This window comes from Cebus imitator, unplaced genomic scaffold (genome assembly GCF_001604975.1).
Source record: "Cebus imitator isolate Cc_AM_T3 unplaced genomic scaffold, Cebus_imitator-1.0 Scaffold28, whole genome shotgun sequence".
Classification (NCBI taxonomy): Eukaryota; Metazoa; Chordata; class Mammalia; order Primates; family Cebidae; genus Cebus; species Cebus imitator.
In genome coordinates this window covers 6,556,444-6,573,466 of record NW_016107343.1, presented here as the reverse complement: position 1 = coordinate 6,573,466, position 17,023 = coordinate 6,556,444, and the positions used below count along the sequence as shown (strand labels likewise).

Sequence of the window (17,023 nt, the reverse complement as noted above, 5' to 3'; positions counted from 1 at the left end):
TTTTGAGACAGAGTCTTACTCTGTCACCCAGGCTGGAGGACTGGAGTGCAATGGTATGATCTCAGTTCACTGCACCCTCTGCCTTCCAGGTTCAAGTGGTTCTCCTGCCTCAGCCTCCTGAGTAGGTGGGATTACAGGTGGGTGCCGAGACACCCAGCTAATTTTTGTATTATTAGTAGAGGCAGGGTTTCAGCATGTTGACCAGGCTGGTGTCAAACTCCTGATCTCAGGTGATCGCCTGCCTTGGCCTCCCAAAGTGCCGGGATTACAGGCGTGAGCCACCATGCCTGGCCAGCTTTCCTACCTTTCAACTTGAGTTTACTGAGGGATTGAAACATTTATTTCAACAAAATGTGCCTGATGTGATCTCTCAATGATTAAAGATACCTGCTTAGTATGCATTAACTTCAGCGCAGTATGCGCACCTCTCTGAGGATATCTCTACTAAGCCCTCAGTGACTGATGCTGCTTCACTTTCTTCAGGTGTATAAATTGAAAAGGCAATTTTTACCTGCTATGAAGTGCCAAGAAAACAGGACTTGGCTCCTTGGGCATGCCTTTGGTCTTGTTACTGACTATCAGATGTTGCTTGAGCACATTTGGAAAATAACTTTGTATGTTAAACATTTGGAAAATCAGAGTATTATACTGCAAATCACTTCAAAGAGGGAAAATACCGAACCATAAAGCTTAGCCAGATGTGATACAATCATTTCACTGAACATACGAGATAGGTAAAACTTTTTCTTTCAAGTAATGAACACATTTGATTGTAATTTGAGCTAAATTATTATATTTCCTTAAAAAAAAAACCTAGAATGTTAAAAGTCTGAAATCCATTTCAGCAAGTTTAAAACATTTGGGTGTTTAAGATACTATCACAGGTCTGTTATTCCAGGTTCAATTTACTTGGAATTCTGGATTCTAAATATTTTTAATTGAAGTTAAAGTGAAATCAAATGTAAATTAGCCTGTGATTTTTTTCGTTCTGATTATTTTTAGGTAAGTAAATGAAGTTAGGATGTGAGACTAGCGAATAACATTTGCTGAGAAAACCCATTACTGTGAAAAAATTCCAGGAGGAAATTGAAGAGGGGAGATGGAGCAAAGTTGATTAAAAACAACATGAAAATGGCTAATACATTTTGGGAAACTTTTTTTTTTTGAGACAGTTTCACTCTTGTTGCCCAGGCTGGAGTACAATGATGCGATCTCGGCTCACCGAAACCTCCACCTCCTGGGCTCAAGCAATTCTCCTGCCTCAGCCTGCCAAGTAGCTGGGATTACAGGGATGTGTGTACCACCACACCTGGCTAATTTTTTGTATTTTTAGTAGAGATGAGGTTTCTCCATGTTGGTCAGGGTGATCTCGAACTCCCGACATCAGGTGATCTGCCCGCCTCGGACTCCCGCCNCCTAGGAATTCAAGACCAGCCTGGGCAACATAACAAAACCCCACCCTCAATCTCACCCATCCCCAAAAAAGCACTAAATTCTTATACTCCAAAAATAGAGATAGGGTCTTGCTTTGTCACCCAGGCCTGGATGCAGTGGCACAATCATAGCATAGCAATCCTCCACCTCAGCTTCCCAAGTAGTTGGGACTACAGACAAGAGCCATTATGCCTGGCTAATTTTTTAATTTTTTGCAGAGATCGGTTTTGCTATGTTGCCTAGGCTGTGGGAAACTCCCTGTTTTCTTTTTCTTTTTTGAGATGGAGTCTCACTCTGTTGCCCAGGCTGGAGTGCAGAGGGGTGATCTCAGCTCACTGCAACCTCTGCCCCCCCAGGGTTCAAACAATTCTCCTGCCTCACTCTCCTGAATAGCTGAGACTACAGGCGCACGCTACCATGCCTGGCTAATTTTGTATTTTTAGTAGAGATGGGGTTTCACCGTGTTGGCCAGAATGGTCTCGAATTCATCACCTTAGTTGATTTGCCTGCTTTGGCCTCTCAAAGTGTTGGGATTACAGGTGTGAGCCACCATGCCCAGCACAGTGGAAAGCTCTTTATGACAATTAATAGATGAGTTCACTAGGGATGACAGCACACCCTCCAGAAACCATATTTACTACAGATCACCCACAACTATTACGCTCAATACTAACTACAGCTAGTGTTCGACTTATGACCACGGTTGGGACCGCGGACTGGTTGTAACACGATTTGGTCGTAAGTTGACTAGGCTATATGTACAGTTGAAATGGTGCACGCAGAGATGGTAGTGCTGCCGGAAGCTGGTCCGCACTGTCGTACACCCAGCTGGACAACGTTTGCGCTGCCAGACGCGGAGCAGTCGTGGCTAGCGATTGTGGTTGTAAAGTCGAATGGTCGTAAGTTGCATAGGTGGTAAGTCGATCAATACCTGTAAAGGGCCAGAGGATTGGATTCACATAACATTAAAAAATGTACACATACATTTTGTAAATGTAAGGATACTATTTGCATTAGTAAACAACTTACCTGTGTTCCTAAAATGTCATGCAAATGATTCTTGCAAATCTGTTTTAACTAGGGAGAAAAAAATGTATTGAGATAGTTATACTAGACCTATCAACCACTAAAACTGAACTTGGAAGAAAAGATCCAGGAGTTCATAGCTTAATTCTAAACCATCTATGCTTCTCACTTAAAAACAGAGAAGTGCTGATGTAAATGAGTTGCGAGGTTATCTGACTACCTTCAAAGAACATCCTGCAGAATCTTTGAAGGTTTTATCCCTGGAAGGATTCCTAGGTGAAAAGGGGGCACCTATTTCATATTCTACTTTTGGATGCCTCCTTGCTTTTGTTTTATGATCTTGACCAGGCTTCTTGTGTAGGTTACAACTTATTTCTGGGTGTGAACCCGGGCTCCTTTTGTAGGTTATAGTTTATTTGTGGGTGTGAACCCCCTTCTTTTGCCTGGTTCAATCTCTTCAGTGGTCTGGGAAAGAGACCCCTCCAAGCAGTGACCTGTTTTAAATCCGTGGGCCTCTCTATTACTCACTTCTTAGCGCAACCCCCCTTCACATTCCTGCTGCTTGGGAAGATACTGGGGACAAGAAAAGCCTCATAGATTAAGAAACCATTTTCTCTCTAGGATGGGCACAAGGTGCAGGGCTATTTCCTTACATGAGTAGGTATTTTAAAACCTGGGCAGGAGATGCCATGCTGTAAATTCAAAATTAAAAAAAATTTAATGCGAACCTTGTTTTTAACTTCTAGAATAGTCTTTACACTATTCTCCACCACCTTCCCGTTGGCTGGGTAGAAATAAGGACCACCAAATGAGAACAGGCTATTTACTCAGAGCTGGCTAGGGAGTTAGCCGCGATCACTTGGTTTGGCAGAGACTCATAGGCAGGCAGGGGAATGGAAAAGCTCTACATATAGCGAAGAGGGAGAAACTTCAGGTTGGCTCTGATTGGTGGCTGCTGGCACCGGGAAGTTGGAGGAGGGTTAACTAGAAGCAGGGCTTCTTATGTGATTGGTTTGTGGAGGGAGCACATTTGGCTTTCTCTGATTGGCCCAGAGCTGGAAGCAGCGGCAAGAAATAGGGAAGCTGCCAGTTAAAAAGATCAAGTCCTGACCATTCTGGGCCGATTACTGCAGAGGTCATGGGTAGGAGTTTTAATGTCACATAGGGTTGGCCATTGTTTGTATATTCAGTCTCTCAATTGCATGAGACCCAGATTTTTAGTTTCTCTTGACCTAGTTAGCTTTTAGCTCCAAAGTTTTGTTTAACTTGAGAGAAAACAGCAGTTCTATTATTTCTATCAAGGATAAACAGACCTTGGGATCTGAAAAGTAATTATGGAAACATACATAAATATCTTTATAGTGAGGGCCAGGCAGAAGAATCACCCTCTGCCTTCAGGTTCTGCATTTCCTTACAGAATTTGTTTCCATTATAGCTGACGCTTCAGTAGGTTCCTTCCCTTCGGGGGAGGCTCGGCCCCCTCCGCCCCCACTTTCTCGAGTCTCGCCCTACGAAGGCAGGAGAAAGGGTTATGCACTACCAAGCGCCGCGCCTTACAGCCCAGTTTCTCCCCCAACCACCCTTTCCTCCCAGGTGCGCTCTCTCGGCTTGCTATCCTTCCACCAGGCCTCCCCACTTCCCCTGCGCAGCGCCCCCTGCGCGGCACCCTCACAGCCCGGCCCCTGCCCCACCCCAAGTTGTGCCTTCTTCTCCCTGTTCCTTCTCAACAGGTCTCCCAAGATACACCCTCCCAATCGGGTCCCCTGCCGTCCTCTCCGGGCCCACGCTCAAGCCCGGTGCCTTCCTCCTGCAGCCCCCCGAGGCGCACTCTCAAGCTCCGTGCCTTTGCTCCCAGTCCCCCAGGGGCACCCTCGAGCCTGGTACTCTTCCTATGGGAACCCCTCGGGCGCACCCTCAAGCTCGGTGTAGCCGCTATACCATCCCCAGGCGCGTCCTCTGCCCGTGCCTTCCCCCAAGGCGCACCCTCAAGCCAGGAGACCTCCCCCTACCGGGCGCGCCCTACAGGCCCGCCCCGCCCCTCCGCGCAGCGCCCCCCGCGCGTTCTCTCTAGTCCTCCCTTCTGCCTCCAGGCCCGGTCAGTCCTCTTTCCGGCCCCCACGCTCAGAGGTGAGCCGGCGTCCCCGCGCCGCTAGCTCCGCGCCTTCCTGCATGGAGGCGCGCCCCGAAAGGCTCGGACGCGGCCCCCTAGGCCCGGCCTCAGCCTCCCCGGCTCGCAGGAGACGTCAGGTCAGCTTCCTGTCCCCGAGCAGCTGCCCGAGGGCCAGTTTTCAAAGCATATCTTTGGTCATGGAATAAGCAGATCCTCCTCTGGTCTCAAGTCCCAATTTTTACTTTGGAGGGGCGAAGGCAGGGCGACCCTTGCCAGCCACTATTCCCCCGTCACTTCGCAGCTGTGGAAAGCAGCCTTCCTGTCCCTTCGGAAAGAAACTCGTATTTCCCCTCGAACTTTTTCCGTCGGTGTGAGAGAGGAGCCCTCCATTTTCTTGTCAGGAGGCTTTCGCGGCCCGGCTTCTTCCCACCACCAGGCAGGGGAAGCAGTGACGCCGCACCCGCGGCGGCCGAGGTTTCGCCATCTTGAGTGGAGGAGGAGCCGCGGTCGCCGCCATGCGGAGAGGCAGGGAAAGAGGGAGGAGGCGGCGGGCGGGCGAGCTGGCGAGCGAGGGAGGGGGCAGAGGCGCCGAGTTAGCTCAGCCCGGCGGCGACTTCGGCGGCGTCACGAGAGCGGGCAGCGGAGGAGGTAGGGCTGGACGGCCGGGGGAGCCAGTGGCGCTGGCGGCTGGGCTGCGCGGCCCTCGGTGCGAGGCGGGGGGGTGGGGGGGGACAGGCGGCAGGAGGCCGTAGCGAGGGGGCCGGGTGGGGGCGGGCGGAGGTTTCCGAGGAGGAAGGAGCGGCCGCCATTTTGGGAGCTTCGAGTCAACAATAAAGGACTGAGGGTGCTGAGCGGGAGTGGCCTCCTTGATAGGACTCGGCCGGAGCCGCGAGGCCAGGGGTGAGGTGGTGGGGTCGAGGTCAGAGGTGCTCTGGGGGCTGCGGGGAGTCCCCCGGGCCGGCTTTGAGGGGCCATGTCAGGCGGAGGCCTAAGGCCTGGCCGGGCCTGGGGAGGAAGGCGGGCGGCAGCTGTTTGGGGTGGGGGCGCCTGAGAGGAGGCGAATATAGGAATGTGGTGCGCGGCAGGGTCGGCAGGAGGAGCGGGCTAAGTGCTCGGAGGAGCTTTATGGAAGACGAGGGAATATGAGGCCCAAGGGGGCGGCAAGGACTTAGGGGGATGATGGTGGAGGTTATAGGGTACGAGGCGGCCCTATAGGGGGCGGCAGGGACATGTATTGGAGAGCTCTGTTTAGAAGCGAACCCGCCGCTGCTTGATTGCAGTAGGCCTTGCAGGTCAGTAACAGGAGGGTGCTTATGGAGCTCCCGACTGTTGGAGGAAAGGAGGGGGATTTCTGGGTTGGTGGGGGTCCCTTCGGGGTCTCTTGGGGAGAGCCCCTATTGTTTCCTACTGGCAGAGCTGGTTGCTGGCTCAAATTGCGCAGATAGGATTGCAGAGCCCCAACCTTTTGTGTTTATGTTCAGAGGGAGCTGGCTTGAAGTGTGAGTGTTTTGAGGGGTGGGGGGGGGCAAGAAATTATTTCCCTACAGTTACGGGGCTTCCGTCATTGGCTTGTCTCTTTCCCCATCTCTCTCTGTTTTCTCTTCCACAGCCCCCTTTTCCCTTCAGAATAAAACCCTGTCACCCTAACTTGCAGGCAAAGCTTAGAGAAACTGCTGCGCTGCATTTGCAAACAAAAGCTCTTGTTGGCGATGACGATACTGTTTTGGGTGTGAAACTGTCAATCGCTAACTACGATCTGAGGAGTGCTGTAATTAACTCGCTAGGGGCTCCTCCCAACTAGTCTACGTTTCTAGTCTACGTTTCTTTTCTTTTTTTTTTTTTTAAATGTAGAGCGATAACTTGAAAATCTAAATTGGGAAGGGGTAGGAGGAATATTTCCTCTGAGACAAAGCTGCAGTGCAGGTTTCAGTTTAAGAAGGGAGCAGTTATCACATAGTCTCATTTTGGATTTAAGGAGATAGGAGGTCTTACTGTGCATGATGGACAGTAATGATGATATCATTTGGTTTTTAGAGGTTGCCCTTTTCATCCTCTTAGTGCTCTGCGAACAGCTAAGTCTGTGTGAACTGCGTGATACCGCTGATCGTAATATAAACCTGTCAATACAGGAGAGTAGCTGTTAACCATATCTGCTTAAGAGGTCATAGTTGGAAGGACTTCAGAATAAACAACTTTGTGTATGCGATCAGGATTTGCTTGTAAGCAACTTGTTCATTTTTTTTTTTTTTTTTTTTTTAGGAAGGCGTAATCAGGGAGCATTTTCTCATAAATTTTGAGTTTCAAATGCTTTGGTGTATGGCAGAATCAACACTCGTAAGCTAGTGTATTTTAGGTAAGAAATGTAATGGGGTTGCCAGGTGCGGTGGCTCACTCCTGTAATCCCAGTTCTTACGGAGGCCGAGGCGGGTGGCTCAACTGAGGTCAAGAGTTCGAGACTAGCCTAGCCAGCATGGTGAAACCCCGTATCTACTAAAAACAGAAAAAATTAGCTGGGCGTGGTGGCGGGCGCCTGTAATCCCAGCTACTCGGGAGGCTGAGGTAGGAGAATCGGTTGGCTTGAACCTAGGGGACACGAGTTTGCAGTGAGCCCATATCATGCCGCTAACACTACAGCCTGGGTGGCAGAGCTAAACTCCACTTCAGAAAAGAAAAGTAAAGTAATGGGGTTAAATGAAAAGCCAACAGAGTAGGACTTTGTTTTCGGGTCTTGGTGTGTTTTTATTAACAATTGAAAGTAAGACTTAAGCCGGTGCGGTGGCTCACCCCTGAAATTCCAGCACTTTGGGAGGCTGAGAGGCAGGCAGATCACTTGAGGTCAGGAGTTGGAGACCAGTCTGGCCAACTTGATGACACCCCATCTCTACCAAAAAATACAAAAATTAGCCGGATCTGTTATCTCAGCTACTCGGGAGGCTGAGGCAGGAGGATCGCTTGAACCCAGGAGACGGAGGTTGCAATCAGCTGAGATCGGGCCACTGCACTCCAGCCTGGGCAACAGAGTGAGACCCTGTCTCCAAAATAAATAAATAAATAAATACATAAAAGTAAGATTTTCATTTATAGGATAATTTTAAAATGAGGTTGGCCATTTTTGTTTTTTTTTTTGTTTTTGAGGCGGAGTTTTGCTTTTTTGCCCTGTCTAAAGTGCAGGGCACCATCTTGACTCATTGCAGCTTCCGCCTCCTGGGTTTTAGCAATGGTCCCGCCTCAGCCTCCCAAGTAGCTGAGATTACAGGTGCCTGCCACCAAGCCCAGCTAATTTTTGTATTGTAGTAGAGACGGGGTTTCACCATGTTGGTCAGGCTGGTCTCGAACTCCTGACCTCAGGTGATCCACCAGTCTCTGCCTCCCAAAGTGTTGGGATTACAGGCGTGGGTCACTATGCCCATCCTACCAGTTCTTTTTTTTATTATTATTATTTTAAAGTATTAGATTTACTACTTTGGGTTTCTTGGAAAGTTTTTTTTGTTTGTTTTATTTTTTGAGATGGAGTCTTGCTCTGTCACCTAGGCTGGAGTGCAGTTTTGCCATCTAGGCTCACTACAACCTCTGCCTCCCAGGTTCAAGCAATTCTGCCTCAGCCTCCTGAGCAGCTGGGACTACAGGCACATGCCACCATGCCCAGCTAATTTTTGTATTTTAGTAGAGACGGGGTGTCACCATATTAGCCAGGCTGGTCTCGAACTCCTGACCTCGTGATCCACCCGCCTTGGCCTCCCAAAGTGCTGGGATTACAGGCATGAACCGCCGTGCCCGGCCGGAAGGTTTTCTTAAAATTACTGTGTTTAGTCTTCCACAGATTTATTTATTTTTTTTTAGCACAGGAATTTTCTTGTTTAATTAATACTATTTAAAATCAGATTAGTTATTAGCTGAGTTTGTTATAAATGAATAAAATTATTAGTCATCTTTTTTTGTCAGTTTCAAAAAAAAAATAGCAATTTATGCAAAATTTGTCCTTAGGATCATTACTTCCTGAATACATTATGGCAGAAATACACTATTCTCTTGACTGCTTTATTTATTGTTTTAAAGGCCAAAAACAAAAGAGAAAAAACATTTTTCTTCAAGCTTGTTTTGTTTTGTTTTGTTTGAGACAGGGTCTTGCTCTGTCACCCAGGCTGGAGTGCAGTGGCATGATCTTGACTCACTGCAGCCTCCGCCTCCCGGGATCAAGTGATTCTTGTGCCTCAGCCTCCAAGTAGCTGGGACTACATTACCGGTGTGCACCACCACGCCGGCTACGTTTTGTATTTGTAGTAGAGATGGGGTTTCACCGTGTTGTCCAGGCTGGTCTCGAACTCCTGACCTCAAGTGATCACCCACATTGGCCTCCCAAAGTGCTGGGATTACAGGCGTGAGCCACCATGCCCAACCTATAAACTGTAATAGTTGAAATTCATAAGGACACAAAGGTCTTTTTTTTTTTTTTCCTGAAAGTGTAAAGTTCAAGTCAAAAGCTCACTTAAATCTGTAAGGACTCTAGTTGCTATTAGAAGTAGAAGAAAATTAATGAATTGTCTTGTCATATAATATAGGTTTACACTAAGTAAATTGTGTGATACTTCAGTGAGTTGTAATGCAATTAAGTATAATGAATCACTTTTCAGAGATGTCAGAGACTTAGCTAATTCATTGGGGAGGAAACTGAAGGGAAGAGATTGTCATTTGACAAGTAGTGCTAATTTATTCGTGTCTTTCTACCTAATCTCTGGGTTGCTTTGAATTAACAATTTTAAATGTTTTAGATTGGCTTCATTGTGTTTTTGAAATAGTTCAAAGTTGTGTCTTTCCAAGCTTGGCTAGTGATTTGGTCTAAGTGTAGCTATAGTATTAATTCTTTAACGTAAAAGATGAGAGTTCTTCTAAAGGGATTCATTTGAAAAGAAAAGTTTTTCTATTGAGTTTACTGATTTAATTTTGTTTGTTTGTTTCAGATTGACGTGAGTGAATTCAGATATAATTCAAGCTTGTTAGAGGGCTTTTTAAAAATAAAAAGTTGATTCTGTGCAAGAGAGCAAGTTACTGCTGCTTACCGTTCAGAGACTTACAGGTGCTTGCCTGCATTGCAATAAAGGACTCATTTATTGAGCAAGACATATTTATCTCTTCATTTTGGAGAGCCTAATAAACTGTTATTACAGTTTCTCTACTGACTTTCAAAAGTTTTGAAGTTTGAAAGACACCTTTGCAACTAAAACAGCATGAGCACGGCCAGAACAGAGAACCCTGTTATAATGGGTCTGTCCAGTCAAAATGGTCAGCTGAGGGGCCCTGTGAAGCCCAGTGGTGGCCCTGGAGGAGGGGGCACACAGACACAGCAACAGATGAACCAGCTGAAAAACACCAACACAATCAATAATGGCACTCAGCAGCAAGCACAGAGTATGACCACCACTATTAAGTAAGTGTTAGACTAAATCATAAACACTCTTGGGGAACCAAGATTTTTGTTTCTTTGGTGTTGACTAATTAATACTTATACCTTAATTTAACAGTTTTGGTTACAAATAGAGAACAGATGACTTTGTTTTATGGTCAGTAGGTATTTGCAATAGAATAGTGTGTTTCTGCCATAATTTTTTCAGCAAGTAATGATCCTAAGGACAGATGACATACACAAATTTTGTATAAATTATTTTTTGAAACATTTCTGGCGTTCACAATTAGTGAAGAAGTTATGGCCAAGCACAGTGGCTCATACCTGTAATCGCAGCACCTTGCGGGGTCCGAGGTGGGTCACCTGAGGTCAGGAGTTTGAGACCAACCTGACCAATGTGGAGAAACCCCATCTCTACTAAAAATACAAAATTAGCTGGGTGTGGTGGTGCATGCCTGTAATCCCAGCTACTCGGGAGGCTGAGGCAGGAGAATCACTTGAACCTGGGATTCGGAGGTTGCAGTGAGCCAAGATCGCGCTATTACTCCAGCCTGGGTAACAAGAGCGAAACTCCATCTCAAAAAAAAAGTTATTAGCTGAGTTTGTTATAAATGAATAAAATCATTAGAGCCATCTTGTTTTTGTCAGTATAGTTTTTTTTTTTTTAGTGTTAATGACTGTACCTTACCTTAGTTAAACAGCAGATAAAGCCAACTTTAAGTTTTAAATTTAAAGACTCAGTCTGAGTCTTTAGCGGCTTTAAAGACTTGCCCAATCTTCCGAACTCCAAGCAAAATTCACTCATAATTTTTTTTTAGCTTATGAAACTTAGTATTTTCACTTTAAAAAAAAAGCTGGCTGGTTGAGGTGACTCATGCCTGTAATCCCTGTTCTTTGGAGAGGCCAATGTGGGAGGATGACTTGAGTCCAGGAGTTAGAGACAAGCCTAGCCAACATAGCAAGACTGTGTGTCTACCAAAAAAAATTTTTTTTTCTTTTACACAGAAACCAAGAGGGAACTAAGAATTGAACTCACAGAACACAATTTTGAACAGTCTCAAAAACTTTTTGTTAACTTTAAAATTGAAGCACCTCCTTACTAGAGGGTATTTTTTAAAGTTTAAATTATGTACGCTATTTGTCACTTTTAAGTGCATACTTTAAATTACAGTATTCGAATGGTAACCATTATTCTAAAGATTAACATTTAAGATTCTTGACTCCAGTTGACGTTTGGCTTTTGTTAAGAACTTGCCATAGAAAATAATTTAATCTCTAGGAATCTTTATAAGATACTGACACTGGGTTACTAAACTGAGGTATATGTTTTGTACAACCTAGATCTTTTCAGTTCCTACAGAAAAAGAGCTTATGCAAGCTACCAGACCGTCATACAGTTACTGTATGTGGTTCACTAGGACCTCTAAGAACTAATTTTCAACAGAATTGGTTTGGTCACTGGCAGAATTGGTGTTACTGTATCTTCTATTATTTTAAGGTGAATTCTTTAATTGGTATAGAAATGGATATTTCCTTAATTGTTGTTTGTCTTGACAGAACATAAATAGGTTAGCAAAATTGAGACTGTTTTTAATTGTTTTTTATAATTTTTTTTTTTTTTTGAGACAGGGTCTTACTTTGTTGCTCAGGCTGGAGTACAGTGGCATGATCATGGCTCACTGCAGCCTCAATTTCCCAGGCTTAAGTGATCTTCCTGCTTCAGCCCTACAAATACTGGGGACTGCTGGCATGCGTCAGTAGAGATGAGGTTTCGTCATGTTTCCCAGGCTGGTCTTGAACTCCTGAGCTCGAGTGATCTGTCCACCTTGACTTCTCACAGTGCACCTGTTTTTAATTATTATTATTATTTTTTTGAGACGGAGTCTCACTCTGCTCCCACGGCTGAAGTGCAGTAGTACAGTCGTGACTCACTGCAATCTCCACCTCCTGGGTTCAAGCGATTCTTCTGCGTTAGCCTCCTGAGGAGCTGGGATTACAGGTGTCCACTGCCACACCCAGCTGATTTTTGTATTTTCAGTAGAGATGGGGTTTCACCATGTCGTCCAGGCTACTCTTGAACTCCTGACCTCAGGTAATCTGCCTACCTTGGCCTCCCAGAGTGCTGGGATTACAGGTGTGAGCCACCATGCCCAGCCTTTGAGAATGTTTTCTATTTAAGAAACTCTGGGGCTGGGTATGATGGCTCATGCCTTTCATCCCAGCATTTCGGGAGGCTGAGGTGGGAAGATACTTGAGGCCAGGAGTTTGAGACTAACCTGGGCAACATATCAAGACCCTGTCTCTAGAACATTTGCATTATGTCTCTATTTTGTTTTTTATTTATTTATTGACTTGGAATCTTGCTCTGTTGCCCAGGCTAGAGTGCAGTGTTGTGATCTTGGTTCACTGCAACTTCTGCCTTCCAGGTTCAAGTGATTCTTCTGCCTCAGCCTCCTGAGTAACTGGGACTACAGGCATGGGCCACCATACCCAACTAATTTTTGTATTTTTACTAGACAAGGGGTTTCACCGTGTTGGTCAGGCTGGTCTTGAGCTCTTGACCTCGTGATCTGCCCCCCCTTGGCCTCCCCAAGTGCTGGGATTACAGGTGTGAGCCACCGAACCTGGCTTATTTGTTTATTTTTGAGACAGAGTCTCCCTCTGTTACCCAGGCTTGAGTGCAGTGGCGTGATCTCAGCTTACTGCAGTCTCTGCCTCCCAGATTCAAGCGATTCTCCTGCCTCAGCCTCCCGAGTAGCTGGGACTGCAGTTTTGTGCCACCATGCCTGGCTAAATTGTATATTTTTTTTTTTTTTTTTTTTTTTTTTTTTTTTTGAGACGGAGTTTCGCTCTTGTTACCCAGGCTGGAGTGCAATGGCGCGATCTTGGCTCACCGCAACCTCCGCCTCCTGGGTTCAGGCAATTCTCCTGCCTCAGCCTCCTGAGTAGCTGGGATTACAGGCACGCGCCACCATGCCCAGCTAATTTTTTGTAGTTTTAGTAGAGACGGGGTTTCACCACGTTGACCAGGATGGTCTTGATCTCTTGACCTTGTGATCCACCCGCCTCGGCCTCCCAAAGTGCTGGGTTTACAGGCTTGAGCCACCGCGCCCGGCCAATTGTATATTTTTAATAGAGATGGGATTTCACTATATTGGCCAGGCTTGTCTCGAACTCTTGACTTCAAGTGATCTGCCCACCTCGACTTCCCAAAGTGCTGGGGTTACAAGTGTGAGCCACCACCCCGGCCTATTATCTTATTTTTCAAATGAGAGAGTAGCCGTGGTGACTTACATCTATAATCCTAACACTTTGGGAGGCCAAGGCAGGTGGATTGCTTGAGCCTGGGAGTTCTATAATATATATAAAATCTTATCGTTTTTAAATGTTGACAACTAATTTAAACTAGTTTAAATTAAGACACACACTGTGTAGCTGGGCATGGTGGCACGTGCCTGTAATCCCAGCTACTCGGGAGGCTGAGGCAGGAGAATTGCCTGAACCCGGGAGGTGGAGGTTGCGGTGAGCCGAGATCGCGCCATTGCACTCCAGCCTGGGTAACATGAGTGAAACTCCATCTCAAAAAAAAAAAAAAAAAAAAAAAAAGACACATACTGTGTAGGTCAAACAAAACACCTTTTGACAACAGTTACACTATATACCATATTGCTTAAGAGGATGGATGCCTTAATCCCTTCTCTTCTTGATTTTTTTATCCTTCCAAGATTGTTTCTCTATAAGAACACATTTTCTAAAGTTGTTTAATTCTCTTCTTAAATATATTAAGTGGAATATATTAAACTTACTTTGCTTTTTAAAACCTAATTATAATTGAGATGAATCATCTTCATATTGTTAGGTAGGATGCTAGGAATTTTGATACTTTAAATTTACTGTATTCTCTCTAGACCTGGTGATGACTGGAAAAAGACTTTAAAACTCCCTCCAAAGGATCTAAGAATCAAAACTTCGGTAAGTTGGTTGTAAAATTCTACTAGAATAACAGTGGTGGGGGGAGGAGGGGGACTTGAAGTAAAATACAGCTGTCCCTTGGATTCTGCAGGAAATTGGTTTCAGGACTATAACACCACTCTTACCCTTCTCTTCTGACCCAGAGAGATAGATATTCAGGCTATGTATTCCCATTTTGTGGATGAGAAAACAAAAGTTCAGAGCAGTTAGTTCTCTTAGCCTATTGTTTTCAACCTGGGAGATTTTTTTTTCCCTGGGGGCATTTAGCAGTTTATAGAAACACGTTTTGCTTATCATCACTGGGGGGATGCTAAAGGACAGCCCTTTACAACAAAGAATTTTGTGGCCCAAAATGTCAGTAGTGCTGAGCTTGAAAAACTTGACTTAGCCAAAGATATTTGTAGTTAATGAGTGGTAGAGCTGGGATTTGACTTTATATCTTGTGATTTGCAATTCATGGCATGATACTTGTGTGGAAAAAAAAAACACTATTCCACTGTCCTTAGATGACTGTCCCAAAGGGCTGGGCACAGTGTCTCACCCCTGTAATCCCAGCACTTTGGGAGGCCAAGGCAGGCAGATCATCTGAGGTCAGAAGTTCTAGACTAGCTTGTCCAACATGGCGAAACCCCATCTCTAGTAAAAATAGAAAAATTAACTGGGCGTGGTGGCAGGCACCTGTAATTCCAGCTATTCAGGAGGCTGAGACAGGAGAATTGCTTGATCCCAGTAGATGGAGGTTGCAGTGAGCCAAGATCATGCCACTGCACTCCAGCCTGGGCGACCGAGCCAGACTCCGTCTCAGAAAAAAATAAAAAGAAGGCTTTGACCAAGTGTCCTTTCCCCAAAACAGCTTTTAAATAGTTTGTGTGTCAAAGCGGGGAGAGTAGTTATTCTTCAGGAAAAGTTGAAATATAGATGACAAGTAATCTGCATATATTTAAGGTTGGGCAGGTAAAGTACTAAAGTCAGATAAGATTTGGTTTTTTGTTTTTTTTGTTTTTTTTGTTGTTTTTTTTTTTGAGACAGTCTGGCTCTGTCCCCCAGGCTAGAGTGAGGTGGTAGGATCTCAGCTCACTGCAACCTCAGTCTCCTGGGTTCAAGCGATTCTCCTGCCTCAGCCTCCCAAGTAGCTGGGACTACAGGTGTGCACCACCAGTCCCACTAATTTTTTATATTTTTAGTAGAGATGGGCTTTCACCATGTTGGCCAGGCTGGTCTCAAATTTCTGACCTCAGGTGATCCACCCGCCTCAGCCTCCCAAAGTGCTGGGATTACAGGGGTGAGCCACATGCCTGGCCCAGTTAAATTTTCTTAAACATAGATAAATTTACCACAGGACACAGTGTTGTTTATTCTTTCGCTGTTTCTTTTGTTTGTTTGACTAGGATGTGACCTCCACAAAAGGAAATGAGTTTGAAGATTACTGTTTGAAAAGGGAGTTACTGATGGGAATTTTTGAAATGGGCTGGGAAAAGCCATCTCCTATTCAGGTATGTTTACCCTTCTTATCACATATATAAGGTTATGTGTCAAGTATTAAACGGTTTTCTTTTTGTTTTGTGGAAGTAGTATAGTGAACTAACATTTCTCTCTCATGTATACACACCTTTTCTGAAATTTTTAAGGGTAAGCTAGAAAATCATGGCCTTTTACCTCTAAATATTTCAATGTTTATTTCTTAAGAATAGGATATTCTCTGATATAACCACAGTACAGTTACTGTCAATTAACGTTGATAAAATAATTCTATCTCATCTGTCATTCTAATTATTAATTGACCCAAACCTGTCCTTTATAGCAGTTTTTTTCTTCTATACAGCATCCAGTCTAGGGTCAGGCATTACATGTAGTTACATCTCTTAATCGTTAGCATTTCCTTGTTTTCTCTTCTTTTTTCATGTTGACAGATTAAAAATACAGCATACAACCCCTTCCCCCATTCATCTGTTTTTTTATTGTTTTTTTTTTGTTTGTTTGTTATTTGTGACTGGGTCTTCGCTCTGTCAGCAAGGCTGTAATTCAGTGGCTTGATCTTGGCTCACTGCGGCCTTGACCTCCCAGGCTCAAGTGACCCTCCTTCGTCAGCCTCCTGAGAAGCTGGGATTACAGACATGTGCCATCACACCCAGCTAATTTTTGTATTTTTTGGTAGACACGGGGTTTTGCCATGTTGTCCAGGCTGGTTCAAACTCCTGGGTTCTCCATAGTTCTAGGATTATAGACATTAGGCACCATGCCTGGCACCCTTTTTTAACTGTGAGAACATTCCCCATTTGGGGATTTTCTGTTATTCCCAAGTAGGTTCAAGTTAGGCATTCTCAGCCAGAATAATGCAGAAATCACATTATGGCTGCCTCAAGGTATCATGTTTGAAGGTGTACATAGTGTCCATTTGTTCCTCTTTGATGATGTTAATGTTGTCTGATTTTTCTGTTGTATGGTTACTGCTCTTTCCTCTCTCACTTGAAACTAATAAGCAATCTGGGGTGCATTTTAATTTTAAGACCGTGAAGATACAATAACACCACTGACACCCTCCTCCTCAAACCCAGTAAGATAGATATTCAGGCTAGGTTATTATTCCCATTTTTGTGGATGAGAAAACAAAAGTTCAGAGCAGTTAGTTCTCTTAGCCTATTGTTTTCAACCTGGGAGAATTTTTCCCCCGGGGGCATTTAGCAATTTGTAGAAACAAGTTTTGCTTGTCATCAATGGGGGGATGCTAAAGGACAGCCCTTTACAACAAAGAATTTTATGGCCCAAAACATCAGTAGTGCTGAGCTTGAAAAACTTGACTTAGCCAAAGATATTTGTAGCTAATGAGTGGTAGAGCTGAGATTTGACTTTATATCTTGTGATTTGCAATTCATGGCATACTTGAGTGAAAAATAACAAAATTTCCCCCTAGTTTTGGCATCCATGCTTGATCTCATCTCTGCCAACGACTGGTTATGATGACTTTGCAATTCTAGCACTCCCTCCGTATTTGGCCCTATAAAGAAGAAGCTTCCTCTCTCAGAATGTCTCCAGAAGAAAAAAAAAAAAAAAGAAACTTCCCTTTTCCCCCACCCATATAT

At 44.8% G+C, this 17,023-nt stretch overlaps 1 protein-coding gene across 1 annotated transcript in view; it reads left to right on the top strand.

Moving 5' to 3' along the window:
- Nucleotides 1-4,785: 4,785 nt before the first annotated feature.
- The window catches only part of DDX6 (DEAD-box helicase 6), a 51,743-nt gene continuing 39,505 nt past the window's right edge, over nucleotides 4,786-17,023 (top strand). The window contains exons 1-4 of the mRNA XM_037736780.1: nucleotides 4,786-5,218; nucleotides 9,529-9,995; nucleotides 13,880-13,943; nucleotides 15,332-15,436. Of these exons, the coding sequence (XP_037592708.1) occupies nucleotides 9,796-9,995; nucleotides 13,880-13,943; nucleotides 15,332-15,436 (369 nt within the window). The 5' untranslated portion in view covers nucleotides 4,786-5,218; nucleotides 9,529-9,795. The remainder of the gene's footprint in view (nucleotides 5,219-9,528; nucleotides 9,996-13,879; nucleotides 13,944-15,331; nucleotides 15,437-17,023) is intronic.